Below are 21,988 nucleotides of genomic sequence, written 5' to 3' on the forward strand. Positions count from 1 at the left end.
CACTTCCACTGTATAATCATAACGGATTTGATTTAGGTCATACCTGAAAGGTCTAGTGGTTTTCCCTACTTTCTTCAGTTTAAGTCTGTATTTAGCAATAAGGAGTTCATGATCTGAGCCACAGTCAGCTCCCAGTCTCATTTTTGCTGACTGTGTAGAGCTTCTCCATCTTTGGCTGCAAAGAATATAGTCAGTCTGATTTCGGTGTTGACCATCTGGTGATGTAAGGTCCAGTTTACAGACAGTAAAATTCACTGTTTTCGTTTATAGTGCTATGAGCTTGACAAACACATCCAGTTGTGTAACCATCACCATAAGTGACAGTGAATGGTTCCATCTCCCCTAAACCTCCCCTATGCCACTCTGCCGTCAAACCCTACCCCCAACCCCTCACTTATCCGGTTTTCTGCCCTTATTCTCTTGCCTTTTTCAGAATGTCACATAAATGGAATCACACAGAATGTGGCACTTCGAGTCTGGTTTCTTTCACTTAATATTATATGTTTGCGAATCATTTATGTTGTATGTACCAGCTGGGTGTTCCTTTTTATTGCTGAATATCTCATTGAGATTTTATTCTGCATTTTCCCTAGTCCCACATGATGATGAGCATCTTTTTATGTCTATCTTCTTTAGTGAAATGTCCCTTCAGATCCTTTGCCCACTTTTTGAACTGGGTTACTTGCTTTCTTTTTAATGATTTTTTGAGTATTTGGGTTCATGTAGTCTAGATACAAGTCCAATATATCAGATACATGTTTTCCAAACATTTTCTCCCATTTTGGTGAAAGGCCCAAATCTCCTGTTTTCTTTTAGCGACTTCATATTTCAATTGAAGGATAATTGCTCTATGGAATTGTGTTGCTTTCTGTCAAACCTCAACATGAATCAGTCATAGATATACATATATCCTCTCTTTTGAACCTCCCTCCCATCTCCCTCCCCATCCCACCCCTCTAGGTTGATATAGAGCCCCCGTTTGAGTTTCCTGAGCCATACAGAAAATTCCCGCTGGCTATCTATTTTACACATGGTGATGTGAGTTTCCATGCTACTTTTTCCACACATCTCACCTCCTCTCCCCTCTCCCCATGTCCGTATGTCTGTTCTCTATGTCTGTTATCCCATTGCTGTCCTGCAGATAATTCTTTGGTACCATCTTTCTAGATTCTGTGTATATGCATTAGTATATGATCAAGTTAATTTTCTCTATGGTATAAGGTATGGATTAAGGCTCATTGTTTTTCATGGAAATAGTCAATTGTTTACCATCATTTACTGAGAAGACTATCCTTTTTCCATTAAATTATCTTTGGAGCTCTGTGGAAAAGCAACTGACCTCATATGTGGGTTTCTTTCTGAGTTTTCATTTGTATTCAAATGGTCTTTGTGTCCGTCCTCATTAACACTATACTCTCTTGATTACTACTTCATAGTTTGTCTTAAAATCAGATAGTAGAGATCCTTCAGTTTTGTTGGTGGGGATCAGTGGATGGAAAATTGCTAAGAGGGAATCAGAGGTAATGGAGGATTCTGACTAAATCTACCTAACAGGATCCCTGCTGCAGGCAGGCCAGGGTGATCAGACTTTATTTGGGAAATGGTAGAGGATCAGGAACTTTGTCAGATGTCCAGGTTGAGGTTTCTGGTTAAGCTACCTGAACTCTATTCTTGTTAAAACTGGACAATGCTCAGATGAACACTGAAGGCCAAAAGTGTGTACCTAATTGAGAGGAGGATTCAGAAAAGCCTGACTAGAGTTTGGTGTGGGGGTGGGCAATTTTTCCCTTCTTCCCTTCAGGTTTTTTGATTGATCTGATAATTATATTGATGTGAGACACATTAACAGGAGGGAAAGAAATGGATATGAATGGGAGTTCCATAGAGATTGTTGTTGTTATTTAGTCACTCACTTGTTTCCGACTCTTTATGACCCCATGAACTGCAGCGTGCCAGGCTGTCCTTCACTATCTCCTGGAATCTGCTCAGACTCAAGTTCATTGAATCGATGATGCCATCCACCCATGTGATCCTCTGTCACCCCTTCTCCTCCTGTCTTCAGTCTTTCCTAGCATCAGGGTCTTTTCCAGTGAGTCAGCTCTTTGCGTCAGGTGGCCAAAATATTGGAGCTTCAGCTTCATCATCAGTCCTTCCAATGAATATTCAGGTTTGATTTCCTTTAGGATGGACTGGCTTGATCTACTTGCTGTCCAAGGGGCTCCCAAGAGTCTTCTCCAACACTACAGTTCAAAAGCATCCATTTGTTGGCACTCAGCCTTCTTTATGGTCCAACTCTCACATCCATACATGACTACTGGAAAAACCACGGCTCTGACAATACGGACCTTCATAAATATATGAAGACTCAAAGAGCATTCAGGTATCACATAAATTCGTTGGGGGATAGGAAATGGGGTGTTAGGCAAGGGAAGTTGTTTAGTCAGTGAGTTGTGTCAGATTCTTTTGTGACCCCATGGACTGTAGCCCGCCCACCAGGCTCCTCTGTCCATGGGATTTACTAGGCAAGAATACTGGAGTGAGTTGCCATTTCCTTCCCTAGGGGAGCTTCCTGACCCACGGATGGAACGTGGGTCTCCTGCATTGGCAGGTGGATTCTTTACCACTGAGCCACCAGGGACGCCCAGGCAGGGGAAGGGGGTGTGTGAAAAAGAGTTAAACTCTCATCCTACATGATGGGAAGTCGATAAATAATGCCTAAAAGTAAAACATCAAGACAGCACCAGAAGGATAAAGGTGAACACCAAAGAAACAGCTTTAAAAAGTTGAAAGTATCTCTGGGAGTAAAAAGTGAAGTGTGAGAGGCGTGAGGCTGGGGCTGATGCTTTTTTATTTCAGCCTGTCTGACTCATTAGTCTGTGAGCCTTTAGGTCTCTGATGACATTTCAAACTAATTTTTTCAAGTAAACACAGTCCAGCCACCTGATTAGTCAGGAACGCATGTGCGTAAGCCTTTTATTAAATAAATCAGTAGAAGCTGTAAAGGCTATTCTCCTGGTGGCTTTGACAAAGAGGGTGTAACTCGTGGTTGATGCAGATCGGGGGGCAGGGGGAGATTTACTTCTTTCTTCCAATCATTTTTCTTCTACTTAAATGTTAGCTTTTTTTCCCCTCTTTAAATCATAGGCTTCAGCTCTTTAAACACAAAGTAATGACTCTTGATTGAAAGCAACACGGTGTTGTTTGAACTTTGAATAAATTCAGAGATTTGGTGTCACCCTGATTGCAGGGCACACATCTATCTTTGAATCTGTGAACACAGAAGTTCTTCAGTTCAGTTCAGTTCAGTCGCTCAGTCGTGTCCGACTCTTTGCGACCCCATGAACCACAGCACGCCAGGCCTCCCTGTCCATCACCAACTCCCGGAGTTCACTCAAACTCATGTCCATTGAGTCGGTGATGCCATCCAGCCATCTCATTCTCTGTCGTCCCCATCTCCTCCTACCCCCAATCCCTCCCAGCATCAGACTCTTTTCCAGTGAGTCAACTCATCGCATGAGGTGGCCAAAGTATTGGAGTTTCAGCCTTAGCATCAGTCCTTCCAATGAACACCCAGGATTGATCTCCTTTAGAATGGACTGGTTGGATCTCCTTGCAGTCCAAGGGACTCTCAAGAGTCTTCTCCAACACCACAGTTCAAAAGCATCAATTCTTCGGCGATCAGCTTTCTTCACAGTCCAACTCTCACATCCATACATGACCACGGGAAAAACCATAGCCTTGACTAGACGGACCTTTGTTGGCAAAGTAATGTCTCTGCTTTTTAATATGCTATCTAGGCTGGTCATAATTTTCCTTCCAAGGAGTAAGCATCTTTTAATTTCATGGCTGCAGTCACCATCTACAGTGATTTTGGAGCCCAAAAAAATAAAATCTGCCACTGTTTCCACTGTTTCTCCATCTATTTCCCATGAAGTGATGGGACCAGATGCCATGATCTTAGTTTTCTGAATGTTGAGCTTTAAACCAACTTTTTCACTCTCCTCTTTCACTTTCATCAAGAGGCTTTTTAGTTCCTCTTCACTTTCTGCCATAAGGGTGGTGTCATCTGCATATCTGAGGTTATTGATATTTCTTGTGGCAATCTTGATTCCAGCTTGTGCTTCCTCCAGCCCAGCGTTTCTCAAGATGTACTCTGCATATAAGTTAAATAAGCAGGGTGACAGTATACAACCTTGACGTACTCCTTTTCCTATTTGGAACCAGTCTGTTGTTCCATGTCCAGTTCTAACTGTTGCTTCCTGACCTGCATAGAGGTTTCTCAAGAGGCAGGTCAGGTGGTTTGGTATTCCCATCTCTTTCAGAATTTTCCACTTTCTTGAAACCTAGTAAATAGAGAACACATATACATCAAATTACATTGCTTGAAGGAGTGAATTTTTTACGTAATTTCATCTTCCTTTTGAAAATGCTCTTGGTTATTTTGCCTGACAGTTTTTCTTCCCGCTCCGAACCTTGATGCTGTGCATCTAAGCTGTCTCCACTGTTTATGGGAACTGTGTCTGAACACTGTGGCAGTGACTTCCCTTTAATCGTTAGGGAACTAGTCCCTAAATGTAATTTATACCTCTCTTCTAAATCCACCTGGATTACAAGTGTAATGGAAATTTTCTTAACCTCCATCCTCTCTACAGTGTTCAGACATTTAAAATGGATCGGTAAGGATTTGGCTAAGTTTGGAGGGAAATCTGGCCATGGTTTTTACTTCCTTAATTCATTCATATATTCTAAACTGATTTATTTCCAAATCTGAAAACTTCACTTCTGATTTATTTTTCAAGCCTTACCATTACCACCATCACTGTGCTAAGTCACATTAGTCGTGTCCAACTCTTTGGGACCCTATGGACTGTAGCCTGCCACCTACTCTGTCCATGGGATTGTCTAGGCAAGAATACTGGAGTGGGTTGCCATGCCCTCCTCCAGGGGATCGGGATCTTCCTGACCCAGCGAACCAGCATCTCTTATGTCTCCCATATTGTCAGGCAGGTTCTTTACCACTAGCGCTACTTGGGAAGCAACCTACCACCACACTAAAAGGCCTTTTTAGCCACAAATTGCCTTTTCTGACGCATGAAAATACTTTTTAGCATGAAGAATAAAATTCTTGCTTTCTCCTCCCTGAAACAGAGCCATTATTGGATTTTCTCATCTTCTTTATGCCATGGAATTAACTTGCACAGTGGAGGAAGAAAAAAAAAAGCTGTAGGAAAAACAATATTTAAAATAAGTTGGCTTACTTTGCTTTCATAGGAAGCCTAAAAGCAGTGGTGGCGGTAGCGCAGCTTACTACTACTACTTATGAAAAAGAGTGCATGTAAGTGGCAGCCCAAACATAACTGATTAGCTAGGCAGAGCTAGTCATCCTAACCACTTCAGTAACTGGTCATTTTTGGCAAAGAACCCAGGGTCTATAAATAATTCAACCCACTTCAGTTAGGTCCTAGAGGCAGGAACTGTCAAAAATGATATATGGTTCACAACTTCGGCCAAGACTGACCTTACATCCTAGGCAGCGTTTCCAGTGCCGGCAGTACATGACTTATGATAAGCATATTGGCTTTATACGAGTGGGCTATCTGGGGATAGCCAATTCAGCTGGGTGGTCCGGTTACTACAGTAACTGGTTTTCCTTACCCCCTGCTCTCCCTGGACACTACCTTCCTTTCCTCCTGCCCCTTTGTGCCCCCTAGGACCACTTCTTGCCTAGATCCGCAGCTCACACAGGACCACAGGGCTATGCTTCCCATCCTGGAATCCTTCCCAAGTTCCTAAAGGCTCACAATGATTTTTTTTTTTGCTTTTATTTATTTTTAATTGGAGGATAATCACATTACAATATTGTGTTGGTTTCTGCCATACATCAACATGAATCAGCCATAGGTATACATGTGTCCCCTTCCTCTTGAACCTCCCTCCCACCTCCCACCCCATCCCACCCGTCTATTTTTCAAAGAAAAGAAAAAAGGGCACTTTCTTCTTTATGCTGTGGGCTCCTCAGACAAGTCAAGAACCACACACATCTTTTTTCTCTCTTCCCCAGCGCTCCATGTAGAGATGCTCAACCATGTCTGTTGAATAAAAAAGAGAGATGTTGAGGTTGTCAGGTGATCATCTTGAAAACCTTCAGGTGTGAACAGGAAATTCAAATGCCAAGTTTCTTATTTTTTTGTAAACTACATTGGATAAATTCAATGTGGACATTCTAGTCTTCTCATTTTAATCAGAAATTTTAATGAGAAAAGATAGTATCTTCAATAAGCGATGCTGGGAAAACTGGACAACTACATGTAAAAGAATGAAATTAGAACATTTCCTAACACCACACACAAAGATAAACTCAAAATGGATTAAAGACTTAAATGTAAGACTTCTAGAGGGAAGCATAGACAGAACACTCTTTGACATAAATCACAGCAAGATCCTCTATGACCCACCTGCTAGAGTAATGGAAATAAAAGCAAAAATAAACAAATGGGACCTAATTAAACTTAAAAGCTTTTGCACAATGTAGGAAACTACAAACCAGGTGAAAAGACAACCCTCAGAATGGGAGAAAATAATAGCAAATGGAACAACTGACAAAGGATTAATCTCCAAAATATACAAACAGCTCCTGCATCTCAATACCAGAAAAACAACCCAATCAAAAAGTGAGCACAAGACCTAAACAGACAGTTCTCCAAAGGCATACAGTTGGCTAGTAAATGCATGAAAAGATGCTCAACATCACTCATTATTAGAGAAATGCAAATCAAAACTACAATGAGGTGTCGCCTCACACTGCTTAGAATGGCCATCATCAAAAAAGTCTATAGACAATAAATCCTGGAGAGGGCATGGGGAAAAGAACCCTCTTGCACTGTTGGTGGGAATGTAAATTGATTCAGCCACTATGAAAAACTGTATGGAGATTCCTTAAAGAATTAGGAATAAAAGTACCACGTGACCAACAATCTCACTGTTGTTCATATACCCTGAGGAACCATAATTGAAAAAGACACATATACCTCAGTGCTTGTCGTAGCACTCCTTACAAGCTGGGACGTGGAAGCCACCTAGATGTCCACGGACAGATGAACAGGTAAAGAAGGTGTGGCACATACATACAGCAGAACATGTATGACTCAGCTATAAAAAAAGGATGCATTTGATGTTCTAATGAAATGGGTGAAACCTAAAGTTTATCATACGGAGTGAAGTAAGTCTGAAAGAGAAAAATACTGTATATTAGCACATATATATGGAATCTAGAAAGATGGTACTGATGAACCTATTTGTAGGGCGGCAAAGGAGATGCAGACAACAAACATAAAGACTTGTGGACACAGTAGGGGAAGGAGAGGGTGGGATGAATTGAGAGAGTAGCCCTGAAACGTACTTTCAGTTCAGTTCAGTTCAGTCGCTCAGTCGTGTCCGACTCTCCGCGACCCCATGAATCACAGCACGCCAGGCCTCCCTGTCCATCACCAAATCCCGGAGTTCACTCAAACTCATGTCCACAGAGTCGGTGATGCCATCCAGCCATCTCACTCTCGGTCGTCCCCTTCTCCTCCCGCCCCCAACCTTTCCCAGCACCAGAGTCTTTTCCAGTGAGTCAACTCGACGCATCAGGTGGCCAAAGTATTGCAGCTTCAGCTTTAGCATCAGTCCTTCCAATGAACACCCAGGATTGATCTCCCTTAGAACGGACTGGTTGGATCTCCTGGTGGTACAAGGGACTCAAGAGTCTTCTCCAACACCATAGTTCAAAAGCATCAATTCTTCGGCGATCAGCTTTCTTCACAGTCCAACTCTCACATCCATACATGACCACAGGAAAAACCATAGCCTTGACTAGACGGACCTTTGTTGGCAAAGTAATGTCTCTGCTTTTCAATATATTATCAAGGTTGGTCATAACTTTCCTTCCAAGGAGTAAGCGTCTTTTAATTTCATGGCTGCAATCAGCATCTGCAGTGATTTTGGAGCCCAAAAAATAAAGTCTGACACTGTTTCCACTGTTTTTCCATCTAGACATTTATTTGCTGTGTGACACGGGGAGCCCAAATGCAGAGCTCCGTGACAACCTGGGGGTGAGGTGGGGTGGGAGGTGGGAGGGAGGTTCCATAGGGAGAGGACATAGGTGTATCTATGGCTGATTCATACTGATGTATGGCAGAAACCAACATAATATTATAAAGCAATTATTCTTCAATTAAAAATAAATTAAAAAATTTTTAAAAAGGGTAGACACATAAGCAAGTATCTTTGAAGTACTTTTAAAGTTGCCTGGACTTACAGCTGACTTTGCATAGTGGAGAGAGAAAACTTTGTTACAATAAAAAAAAAAAAAAAGAAATTGTAATAGGAGATAGACAACAGACAAAAATCTTTAAGAGTATGGTTTCTTTGTAGGTTTGTGGGTTTTTTGTTGTTGTTGTTGTTTTAAAGAGACATTGGAAGCCAAGATTTTATAAAAATAAGGCTATTTTAAAATTGTGAACTGTGGTGTTGGAGAAGATTCTTGAGAGTCCCTTGGACTGCATGGAGATCCAACCAGTCTATCCTAAAGGAGATCAGTCCTGGGTGTTCAAGGAAGGACTGATGCTAAAGCTGAAACTCCAATACTTTGGCCACCTCATGCAAAGAGTTGACTCACTGGAAAAGACTCTGATGCTGGGAGTGACTGGGGACAGGAGGAGAAGGGGACGACAGAGAATGAGATGGCTGGATGGCATCACCAACTCGATGGACATGAGTTTGAGTGAACTCCAGGAGTTGGTGATGGACAGGGAGGCCTGGTGTGCTGTGATTCATGGGGTCACAAAGAGTCGGACACGACTGAGCGACTGAACTGAACTCAACTGAATTGAACCACAAGCTCAGGTAGAAGCTGTGTGGAGTAGTGGGCAGAGCAGGGATTTTAAAGCCAGAAGGAAGGCCTGATTTTGAAAGCTTTCTCTATCACTCTCCAAGTCCATTATTATACCACCTCTGTAAGTCTCTTCTTTCTCATCTCTCAAACAGAATCCAAGGCCTTTGTAGTTATCAGTATTAAAAACACTATCTATAAGTCCCAAACAGGGACTTCACTGGTGATCCAATGGTTAAGATTCTGAGCTTCCAATGTCAGAAACTGGGATCCCACGTGCTGGGTGGTGCAGCCAATGAAAAAGGGTGATTAATAGGACTTCCCAGGTGGCGCAGCGGTAAAGAATCCACCTGCCAAAGCAGGAGATGCAAAAGATGTGGGTTCAATCCCTGGGTCAGGAAGATCACCTGGAGTAGGAAATGGCAACCCACTCCAGTATTCTTGCCTGGAAGATTCCATGGAAGAGGAGCCTGGCGGGTTACGGGGTCGCAAAGAGCCAGACACGACTGAGCGACTGAGCACAGCAGCATAGCACGCAGTTAATGAAAACAAAAGAGACAAGCAGGATTCTTGACACAGTGCTGGTAACTGGTGATGATGAGGGTGATGGCGGTACTCAGGAGTTTGGGGAAAAAAGTCAGTAAACTTCCAGAATTTTCTGGGAAACAACTAGAACTGGAGCTGGGGATTCTGGCCCCCATATCACATTACCTTCTCCTTCCCCGCCTTTTCACATTCTTCATGACCCAGAGTCCTTGCCCAAATGCCCCGATCCTCACCTCACCTTTTCCTGTCTTGAGGGGTCCTAATAGTAACAGCCACGGTGGAGCAACTACTAATTGTGTGCTCAGATGCTCTTCTTATCCTCATTTTGCAAATGATGAAAGCAGGTCTCAGAGAGAGAACTAAATTGCCCATAGTAAATCATAGTCAGGAAATTTCAAGCCAGGATTGTCTACCAGGCCACTCCAATTTCAAGTAGGTGCCGATTCCACTGTGTTATACCGTCACTGTTGTAACTTCCTAGGGAGGAAAAAGAATTCCACTGATCCAGTATTTTCAGATAAACTCTTAAATGCTAAAACACTGACCCATCTTGGGAAGCTATTAATATCAAAGAAAATGAAAGGAACTTAGGTAGTTCTCTGACACTGAAGAATCACAACATAACATGCATCTATCTGACAATGTCTGTTTTCCTGACAAAAGCATAACTGAGCGTCAGCCCCGGACCTTGTGAAGTGGGTCCCAGAGTTCTGTTCTAGGCGAGTGATAATTTCATTCCATTTTAAGCAGCATCTGTGCTTTATTTGGGTCCTGTTTTTATATCAGGCAGTAATTTAACACTCGGCTTGTGTCTTGACTTCTTTGCAGATGTTGCCCCTCCACAGACAGCTGGATATATAGAAGTTACTGATCTCCAGTCCAAGAGACTTCGATACATCCCAATTCCTGGGTAATCCATTTTCAGTTTCATTCTTAGCTTGTATGTCAGATAAAAAAAAAAGAGAGAGTGAATTCTTACCAAGTACCCTGAGTAAATGTGTGCTTTTTGCTTCCTTAAATAGCAAGCTCTTTTTCTTTCTTTCATATATATATATATATAGTTACAGTTTGTTTTTATCTTGCTGCGCTGCCATTTTTATTTGAACATTGGAAAAATGTTCACATGTTACCTAGGTTTAAGTCTTAACAGCCTTCAAATGTTCATTTCTTTTTTTTTTTAATCGATCCTTATGATAAAATTTTTGAAACAGCATTTTTAGCACTGAAAAAATTTTCATATTTATTAACTTCATACATTAGAGTTCTGAGGTAAATGTATTCAAGATGTCAAAGGAATTTAAATCTCATTTGTTTAATATTGTTTTTAAAGGTGTAATTATGTATCTACAGTCATGAAGGCCATACAGTGGTCAAAGGATTCTAGAGATTTGGTATAGATTTATTGCCAGTGGTTTATTGCTGTTCAGCAGTGGAAGCAAAGTGTTCAAACTAGTTAGACTCAGGGAATATATAAAAAGAGGACCGATGACATGCCAACTCTTCCTTGAAAAACACCTATGTCCCCACCTCCAGCCCACCCCTTTCTGGAGACGTCCGTACCTGCTCTCCCTTTTCCTCAGCCTCGGTGTGCTCCTGCTTCTGTATAGATTGATGTCACATATGCCTCACATGTCCTCTCTCACAAAGAACCAAGGCCTCAGAACACAGTGGTTAAAGCCTCACCTGGGGTCCCAGGCAGAGGAGCCTGGGGAGCCTTCCACTCTCAGAGCGAGGACAGAGACATTTGTCTGTCCCCCAGCCACCTTCCGTGCGTCCAAAGAACATCGCTCAGTACGACAATACAAAATAAGTCAGAAACACTCTGACTTACCTCTTAACTCTTCTTGGCCGTAGTTTCATCTCTTAGGACACTTTATTTAGCCAGGTTCAAGAAATGTGAATAATGAAAGCATTTTTCAAAGAAATAGATTTATTTACTTGTCCTAACATGTACGAGAATGTCTTTCTGGAGCATCTTAATGCGTCAATTTAATGAAAAATGGCTTCTAGTCATTTGGGGAAATTTCTTATTCCATTCCATGTTCATTAAAATATACTATCAGTTCAAGTAACAAAATCAAAAAACAACCTTTTTTTTACATTTCTAAAGCACTGAACTGAACTGAAAGCACAATAATTATTTTTTCAGTATTCCTCTTCATTTCTTCCCCAGCCCTAGCTTTATATTTTAGTGTTTTTCTCTGTTAACTTTCTGTATGAACCATATGTTATAGCTACCATAGAAATAATACCTGGAAGAATGGCTCTATATATGAATACAGCCAGTGCCAGCTGGTCACCATGCTTCATTCATTTAGTGCTGCGCTGTCCAATAGAAACAGAATGTGAGCCATATATGTAATTTTATGTTCTTAGTGGCCAGAGTAAAAGAGTGCACAAAAAAGCCAGTGAAATTACCGTTAATAGTATTTTATTACCATTATAAATATTACTATTTTGACACGTATTTGATATAAAAATTTTAATGATATTTTGCATTCCTTTTTTCTCCTGAGTCTTTGAAACCCAGTATATATTTTACATTTACAGAACATCTCAATTTGAACTTGCCTTATTTCAAGTGCCACGTGTTTTAGAGTCTGTTTATTGTCAGTATATCCTGAGTTTCTCTCAAGATTAACTACTGCCATTTTTGGTGTATATGTAATCCAAGGGAACAGCCCATCTGGGTTTCAGTTTTGTTGCTGGTTGCTTAAATTTAGTATTCTGTTAGATAGCAGGAATTTTCCATTTGATGGCTAACTTCAAATAATAGAAAACAGTAAAACTATATGTAACTGTACGGCCAAAAGGAATATATCACTTTTGCTCTCAGTACAATTTAAGTGTTAGTCCTGAAACTTTTGTTGCATTTGTAAAACCATACTGCTTAGCACTAATATATGGGTATATGTAAATCTGGACTTCACTCTACTGTAATTCTCTGTGTTCCTTAAAGACTTTGTTATCATAGATAAGAGGAATGTGCTCTTTTTTTTAAGGTACAGAAGAGATTCTAGATGTGGTGCGCAAGCTGTAGTAAATATGTGATTTCTTCAGCATTTTTTTTTGGCATATTGAAGAGATTGCTCTGGTAAATTTAAAGTTTCATGCCAGAGAGTTAAGTATGGAGCCAGTAGGTGCCGTGCTCAATAGAATCATACATCTTGAGCATTTGTGGCAGATTTACTCACATCATAAGTGGTTAAATTTCATTATTCTTGAATGACCTTTTACTTTACCAGCTGTACCTAGTTTTTTTCCTAAGGCAAGTATTTTTTGAGAGAGCACCATGAGATGAATCCTCTATTATATCAAAAGTTGCCTTGAGTCCTTCTAGTACTGTAAAGTATTGGGTTGGCCAAAAATTTCATATGAGTTTTTTGTAAGATGTAATGGAAACTATAAGCAAGGTGAAAAGATAGCCTTCAGAATGGGAGAAAATAATAGCAAACGAAGCAACTGACAAAGAATTAATCTCAAAAATATACAAGCAACTCCTGCAGCTCAATTCCAGAAAAATAAATGACCCAATCAAAAAATGGGCCAAAGAACTAAACAGACATTTTTTCCAGAGAAGACATACAGATGGCTAACAAACACATGAAAAGATGTTCAGCATCACTCATAATCAGAGAAATGCAAATCAAAACCACAATGAGGTACCATTTCACACCAGCCAGAATGGCTGCTGTCCAAAAGTCTACAAGCAATAAATGCTGGAGAGGATGTGGAGAAAAGGGAACTCTCTTACACTGTTGGTGGGAATTCTAACTAGTACAGCCACTATGGAGAACAGTGTGGAGATTCCTTAAAAACCTGGAAATAGAACTGCCATATGATCCAGCAATCGCACTGCTAGGCATACACACCAAGGAAACCAGAATTGAAAGAGACACATGTACCCCAATGTTCATCGCAGCACTGTTTCCAATAGCCAGGACATGGAGGCAACCTAGATGTCCATCAGCAGATGAATGGATAAGAAAGCTGTGGTTCATGTACACAATGGAATATTACTCAGCCAATAAAAAGAATACATTTGAATCAGTTCCAATGAGGTGGATGAAACTGGAGCCTATTATACAGAGTGAAGTAAGCCAGAAAGAAAAACACCAATACAGTATACTAACGCATATATATGGAATTTAGAAAGATGGTAACAATAACCCTGTATACGAGACAGCGAAAGAGACACAGATGTATAGAACAGTCTTTTGGACTCTGTGGGAGAGGACGAGGGTGGGATGATTTGGGAGAATGGCATTGAAACATGTATATTATCATATGTGAAATGAGTCTCCAGTCCAGGTTTGATGCATGAGACAGGGAGCTTGGGGCTGGTGCACTGGGATGACCCTGAGGGATGGGATGGGGAGGGTGGTGGGAGCGGGGTTCAGGATGGGGAACACATGTACACCCGTGGCTGATTCATGTCAATGTATTGCTAAACCACTACAATATTGTAAAGTAATTAGCCTCCAATTAAAATAAATAAATTTATATTTTAAAAAAAGAAACAGAAACCGAAACAACTAAGAGTAAACATAGGTCAAGATTCTCAAGCTTGGTATTATTCATGGAAATGCACATTAAAGCAACAAATGCACATATTTCAATTATCAGTTTAGAAAAATAAAAGTACAATTGCATTTAATGCTAAAAAAAAAAAAACCCTGAACAAACTTTTTGGCCAACCCTATAGTTCTGAAACACTTGGTCCTACTGTTGTTATTCTCTTTATATAAACACTTCCTAAGATTTCCACATCTCAGAGTAGGTGGCTTTGTCACTCTGTGTTTAGTATCCACTGAGGCAGACTGATAAAAAGATTAAAGTAGTCTTGATTTCTTCAGTGTAAAAATTTACCTAATATATAGTAGTTTTGTGGTTTCTGCAAGTCTATCTTGATACTTTATTATTTTAATTATCTGATCAGACCATCTCTTTAGACCATTTATTTTATAGAGAAAATACCAGATATATTTAGAAAGCCAACAGTGGTAATTAGAATTTCTAATCTGTATTTCTTTTGTATAGTGAGAGCCATACTCAGATAAAGAAAGTGTGCAGTTGACTCTTACAGGCAAAAGTTGCATTCCTTGAATTGACTATATATATTAGAAATATGTATATGCATGAAACATATAAGAAATATATAAATTCTTTATTATAAATCCATATAACCATCTAACTTAGAAAAGGCAAACTGTCAAATAAATGCAGTTAAAACACATAAACAAGAATTTCAGTATAGACCTTAGAACCCTGGGAAGTGAGTCAGCTCTGCAGGAGTCTGAGGTGTGAGTTGGTTTAGAGTCCCTTTCTTCCTGACAGTGAATGCACATGTCATCCAGGATCTACAAATGCAGGTTATGTAAATTGGGCTTCCCTGATAGTCCATTGGTTGAGAATCCCAGTGCAGGGGACACAGGTTCTATCCCCAGTCCGGGAAGATCCCACATGCCGAGGGGCAGCTAAGCTCATGCACTCAAGAGCCTGTGCTCCACAACCAGAGAAGAAACCACAGTGAGAAGCCCATGCACCTCAACTAGAGAGTAGCCCTCGCTTGCTGCAAATAGAGAAGGCCCATGCAAAGAGAGAAGAAAATGAAAATTTTAAAAAGAATATGTAAATAACCAGTAAATAACTATATATTTTTTCCTTCCAGATGAATCTGTTGGTCCCTTAGTTTTTTAATGTGTTTTTAAACATTATGTTTCTTATTGAAGCATAGTCAGTTTACAATGTTATATTAGTTTCAATTGTATAGCAAATTCACTCATATGTATATATATGTATGTATATGTTATACATATACATATTCTCTTTCAGATCCTTCTCCATTATAGGCTATTATAAGACATTGAGTGTAGTTCCTTGTGCTGTCCGGCAGGTTCTTGTGTAACTGAGAATTCTTTCCAGCAAGTTTAGCATGAGTCTAGCTGAACTAGCATCATTCCCTGGGCTTCAGTTGGTTGAACACTGTAATTTCTTTTTCAGGTCAGACTCTCTCTCACCATATACCACGTGGCTGTCTACTATCTCGGACACAGACGCACTGCTAGCTGAGTGGGGCAAAGGTGGCGTTGTCACTGTTGATATGGGAGGCCGAGTCCGGCTTTGGGAAACTGGCCTTGAACATCTGCAGCGATCGCTCATGGAATGGAGAAACATGATTGGAGAAGAAGGTGACAGACACATGCAGGTACCACTTGAATTGACCTTACCTCTTAAGGGGGCACATTAAGTTATCAATTATTTGCAGATGCCACAGTCATAGAAGCTTCTGGCCCAGAGACTCAAATGTAGTTTGCTAAAACAGCTAAAATAATTTGGGGACTCAGGAAAAGACAAATCTATCCTTTGACATAGTGGAAAAGTAAAAATGTGCCTTTTTTTCTGTCAGTGCTTAAATATATAAGTTCCTCACTTTGTAACATGCAAATGTAATCATCAGCTTTTATTTTTTAACCTTAAGCATTAATCAGTTTCCAGCTCCACCTTTGCATCCATTCTCACTTCTGCCATTGTCGTCAGCATCTCCCCATGCTGCCAAGGAAACAAATCCTGAGCATCTAAATGCAGCACAGCATTATAAGGCCAAAACCTTTAGCCTAGAGAAGATAAGCAGAATTATGCATCCAGTAGGGGTGTGTTTCTGCCAGCTCCCTTATTTGCAGAGAATGGAAATTTAGCAGTCATAATAAGTAGACTCAAACCTGCACTGGAAGGAATTATGGGAACGGGTCACCAAAGAGGGAGACAACTCCACCCCTCCAGAAGTAACTCAGTCATCACCTAATCTGATTGCTGTCTGCAACTAATGTGAACAGTGTGGAAGGCTGTGTACCCATAAATACTAAACCGTATTATGAAAGGATTTGTTTTATCTGTAATTTATTTATTTTAATCTTCAGAGGAAAACGTCTTTGTTTATATTTCGTTCTTATCCAGCAAAAGGAAAGGTAGGTTCCTGCCAGCTGTGTTGCTCTGTTAAGAACCAGGTATTGATACAGACGATAACAAGATAAGAGACTTCTACAAACTACCATTGACATCTAATTATTAATTGCTATTTTATGTGGTTATTTTTATGATTTCCCTTAGAGAAGAAATATACATATATTGTGTATGCATGAATGAGTAATACATGTTTTTAGCTTATAGGAACATTTTGAAAATCATAAACAAATATAGGCCAGCAACCTCAAATTCTTTTGAAAGGGTATAACTATATTAATTCAGTTAAGCTGAAACAAATGTATTACTCTAAAATAAACATGTCATTAAGTGAAATGGATCTATCATAATAACAGACTGAATGTTGGTTGCTATCCATAACAGTTATTAGAAAATTAATTAACTATGGTTCTGCTTCTATTATTATTCTAAAGATTAGTTTCTTCTTTGTCTGAATTAAGGTCCTTTTTTCATTATAGCAATTGATGAAAAGTGAAAGTGAAATTCACTCAGTTGGGTCTGACTCTTTGTGACCCCATGGACTATACAGTCCATGGAATTCTCCAGGCCAGAATACTGGAGTGGGTAGCCTTTCCCTTCTCCAGAGGATCTTCCCAACCCAGGGATCGAACCCAGGTCTCCCACATTACAGGCAGATTCTGTACCAGCTGAGCCACTAGGGAAGCCCTATTGTGTTTGAATGTCTTAGGTTTTATTTCAATTTCTCATGTGTTACAGAGATCAAAGGTCATGTTTTCCCCATGGCCAAGGTTTGTGGCCTAAATTAAGTTTCCTTCACAGCAGAATTTTTAAAAGGAGTATCACTCATGATTTTGATAACTAGTCTTCACCACTACAAAGGTTGACCCCTGTTTGTGTTTTAACCTTGTAGTTCTTCTCTTCCCAGTGACTTCCTGAAGCTGTTGTGCACCTTTGTATTCCCAACTCTTTAGCATGATGATTGGTACATGATAGATAATATGCTTGTTTCTCCTCATAGTACCCATATACACGAAACTGAAGCTTTTTGATAACAAATGGAATTCTTTTTAACTCAATTTTTTATTGGTCTTTATGTAACTATTGAATGAATATATATAGTTCCTGGACTTCCCTGGTGGCTCAAACAGTAAAGCATCTGCCTGCAATGCAGGAGAGACCTGGGTTCGATCCCTGGGTCGGGAAGAACCCCTGGAGAAGGAAATGGCAACCCACTCTAGTAATCTTGCCTCGAAAATTACACAGATGGAGGACCCTGGTAGGCTACAGTCCATGGGATTGCAGAGTCAGACACAACTGAGCAGTTGCACGTATAGGTCCTAAGTTAGAAATGCACAGAAGTATAGTATATAATATCTCAAAAATAATCAAAATACTCTGCTATAGTATGTAGGGTAGTATCTGATCCTTCTACAGATCATACATTTTCTGGGAAATGCGTAACATTATGTCTCCAGTTTAAAGTTCAGCTATCATAGAAATAAGATTTATTCAGTAGTAAAGGGCTTCCCTGGTGGCTCAGAGGTTAAAGCGTCTGCCTCCAATGCGGGAGACCCGGGTTCGATCCCTGGGTCGGGAAGATCCCCTGGAGAAGGAAATGGTAACCCACTCCAGTATTCTTGCCTGGAGAATCCCATGGACGGAGAAGCCTGGTAGGCTACCGTCCACGGGGTCGCAAAGAGTCGGACACGACTAAGCGACTGAACGGAACGGAACGAAAGTTACGTAATTCAGAATGGAATGGTAGTTCCACTTGGAAAATGAGAGTAGATGTTATCCAGTGTTCTCCTTCCATCTCCAGTGTTTCGTGATACATTTTGTTGAAACTGAAAATATGTACTTAAGCAAAAATGTGTCTTTTACAACTGCCTTCTTAGTAGATCCTTCAGCCTCTTGCTCATTGTGCTGCCTGCTAAGTCGTCACAGTCGTATCTCTTGGAGACCCCATGGACCGTAGCCTGCGAGGATAATCTGTCCCTGGGATCCTCCAGGCACGAACAATGGAGTGGGTTGCCCTGCCCTCCTCCAGGGGATCTTCCTGACCCAGGGGATCGAACCTGCATCTCTTACGTCTTGTGCATTGGCAGGCGGGTTCTTTACCACAGGTACCGCCTGTTGCTCATTATGGACCCTTTATTAGACATAGGTCTGCTTCTGATCTGCGTGCTTGGAAAATACCCTCTGTAGAAGTACTGAGAAAAGAGAATTAGGTTCTCAGTAACATGCTTCTCATTTACCCACTGCCGGCAGCTTCCCTGTCAACGGCGGAGTAACCTGATCTCCATCTAGTGGCCGAATGGACTTACTTTCCATCACAGAAATTAAAAGGCCTGGTTTACACTCCAGGAGTTTGAAGAAGCCTCAGATCTCTGGGAGGGGAGGTTTGTACAGACCTGTTTTAGGCGGTTCTTGTTGGTCATGAGATGCTCCTTTAGGTCAACAGTGAAGGTCAGGCAGACAACCTGCCAGGCCATTCACCACTTATTGACCCCCATCTTTCCCTGATTCCTTTTCCTGGTGTCAAAAGAACTGTTTATCTCTTAAATCAACTCTGTCCATTACACACTTTATTGCTATCCTTTTTGACTTTGATACATTTCAGCCTTCTTGAGATATTAGCTTTAAAGTCATTGTTGCTTTGAGTTTCAATTTTGGTTTCATGCATTCATTGATACTTTTCTTGCGAGTATAGCTTGAAAGGAAGTATTTTTTGAGCTGAATATAAGGAAATGGCAACCCACTCCAGTGTTCTTGCCTGGAGAATCCCAGGGACGGCAGAGCCTAGTCAGCTGCCCTCTATGGGGTCGCACAGAGTCGGACACGACTGAAGCGACTTAACAGCAGCAGCATACCGTGTGTTGGTTAACTTTACATGCTTTGAGAGCACGGTGTGTTTGTGTTATAGTCAACAGCTGTAACAGCAAACTCAGAGTGCCACTGTGACTGCAGCTCAAGAGCCCGTTCGTTACTAAGGGTCCGTGTTTACTACTCTTAGACCATGTTTTCAGAAGCACGGGCTAAGTGCATGCAAAATGTTTCTCACTAGGCTGTAAAGTGTTCTCTATAAAGCATAGTTTCCATATTTTCATTTAGTTACATTTGGATCCTCCCAAGAAGGCTATTAAAACTATACCACAGTTTTCCTTAGAAAGCAAATCATCTTCTCTACAAAGCTCCTGGTGACTATTCTTGTGGGAGCAGAAAGGCTAAAAGATTACAACTTTCGAATGTTATTGTCTGGTTACAATAAACTATCCCAAGTGGCACAGTGGTAAAGAATCCACCTGCCAGGCAACACAGGTTCGATCCCAGGGTCAGGAAGATCCTCTGGAGAAGGAAATAGCAACCCACTCCAGTATTCTTGCCTGGGAAATCCCATGGACAGAGGATCACACACTGAGCATGCAAACACAAGCAAGCACAATAAACTAATCAGAAATGAATCCTTCATTTTTACTAGTAGAATATCTTTGAGGCCTTTGAATAATACTTGCTTGAGTATATACTTTAAAAATTGATAGACTCTTTGAAACAGTGTGGAATAGAACATATTGATCCTTATGGTTAAGAGAGGGTGTGGCACACAGTAGATGCAGTAAATATTTGAAAATAGTGGCACAGACAGAAATATGTAGGAAAGATAACTAGTTTATATTAAGCACCTCTAACCTTTTAAAAAAGATATGCTTAGAGTATGAGCAAATGTCATTTGCTGTAATTAGGCCTGGGTTTTGCTTTAGCTACAAGTCCAACAGTTATGATTTTTTAAGATCTTGGTAAGAATGTTAAGGCCCACTTTGGGTTTTGGAAACCACAAGATCATTTACCTGGTACTCTGTCAGTAAGTTTTGTTTTTCACTCTGCAAGCTGCATTACCTCCCGCTCTTCTGTGGAGGTTTGCAGTTCTTTGTTCTTTTTAAGCAGCATAGTCCACCCCTGGCTTTGGTCACTAATTCTGAAAATAGTCTAATTCAGTGACTCACTGCTATAGAATGATACACATTTTGTAGGACTGTTACACATACATGTATCTTTGGGAATCTTCCCTGGCCCAGAAAAGCAATACTTCTTAAAAAAATTTTTTTAATAATGCCTCACCATATTTCCTAGTCACGGATCAGTAGAACTTGTTTTCATCAAGATGGTCTAACTCTTTGACTATGTGGTAACAGTTAGACAATGCCTCTAATGATTTTTCCTTTGTTTATTGTTGTTAGAGAAATCCAAGCCATAGAAATTCATTTTGAATCTAGACTTTGAACAGCATTTCTGCTCACCTGAGAAAATGCAAGGTCCTCTGGGGGGAGTAGTACCCAGGAGAGGGCCAGTAGGCCAGCTCTCTGGGCAATAGGGGGTGGGGAGGGCAGTTTGTTGTTTTGCCAGTTTTCAGGGAGTAAATACTCCTCCATGACTGATTTAAAGCTACCAATGGTTAACTGTCTGCTCACAAAATCTATGAATATTTAGCAAGCATCTCTCGCAAACAAGTACAGTTTGGCTCCAGTATGCCCCTGGCTTGATCAAGCCTTTAACTAACTCCCCAAGGAGAATTATGACAGCTGCCTAACCCAAGGTCCTTCAGAAATAAGACAATGGAAAGGCAGCTCAGAAGAGAGAAAGGCAAAAGAAAAGGCTAGGAGGTACTACTGAGAAAACAGATAAGATGGAGTCACGTCACCTCTGGGAAATGTTGAAGCCTGCACTGGTCCCAGTTACAAACTGGCAATGGTCTTCTTGAACCGGGAATTCAGTTTGAGCAAGAGTTGGAAAGAAGTCTATACTCAAGTGGGATGTCACTCGTGGGTTCGTACGTAAGGGGCTCCTTTCTTATAAACTCTTTCAGAAGGAACTTGCCAGTTGATTTTTATTTTCCTCCAGAAGTAGTGCTTCCATTGGATCACAAATTTGTCAGTAACTGCTAAATGGAGCTAAAATTAAATCGGCAACCATCTTCCCAAGACAAGCAAATCAACAAGCTTATGAGTTTAGAGAGTCCATGAATTTTCATTAAGTTTTTGTGCATATCCAACAAAAAAAACTCTGTAAATTATGAAAATCATTGGTATTAGAGTTTTAAAGTAATATTAAAAGAAACATTATTTAGCTTTTATATTTTAGAAAAGGCTAAACCTAAGGAAATTGCTTTTCAAATCACAGAAGTATTTCAACTCCTTTCTCTCATAACCACTTTAATTTAAGTATGGAGCTGTATCTCCAGTGCATACTGTCTGAGAATATAATCAGCAAGAAAGGAAATAATCTTGGTCTTCCCAGGTGACTCGATGGTAAAGAATCCATCTGCTCATACAGGAGACTCAGGTCCAGTCCCTGGGTCAGGAAGATCCTCTGCAGAAGGAAATCACAAGCCATTCCAGTATTCTTGCCTTGGAAATTCCATGGACAGGGGAGCCTGGTGGGCTACAGTCCAGGGGGTCGCAAAAGAGTCAGGCATGACTCAGTGACTAAACAACAGCAGCAAATAAGTAATCTTAGTAATGTTTATTTAAAATATAAGGAAAGGAAATCAGTTCTGTAATATATCAGTTAAAAGTTGAGATATCAAATGCAATGAATATGTTGATGATCAATGACTCTAGAATTTTTGTG

At 40.5% G+C, this 21,988-nt stretch overlaps 1 protein-coding gene across 1 annotated transcript in view; it reads left to right on the forward strand.

Annotated features, from left to right (window-relative positions):
* The window catches only part of VWA8 (von Willebrand factor A domain containing 8), a 399,072-nt gene that overhangs the window by 252,961 nt on the left and 124,123 nt on the right, over window positions 1-21,988 (forward strand). The window contains exons 36-37 of the mRNA XM_055426030.2: window positions 10,247-10,328; window positions 15,422-15,626. Coding sequence (XP_055282005.1) covers window positions 10,247-10,328; window positions 15,422-15,626 — 287 coding nt within the window. The remainder of the gene's footprint in view (window positions 1-10,246; window positions 10,329-15,421; window positions 15,627-21,988) is intronic.

Source organism: Moschus berezovskii, chromosome 13, assembly GCF_049115385.1.
Source record: "Moschus berezovskii isolate FMDL1 chromosome 13, NW_MosBer_1.0, whole genome shotgun sequence".
Classification (NCBI taxonomy): domain Eukaryota; kingdom Metazoa; phylum Chordata; class Mammalia; order Artiodactyla; family Moschidae; genus Moschus; species Moschus berezovskii.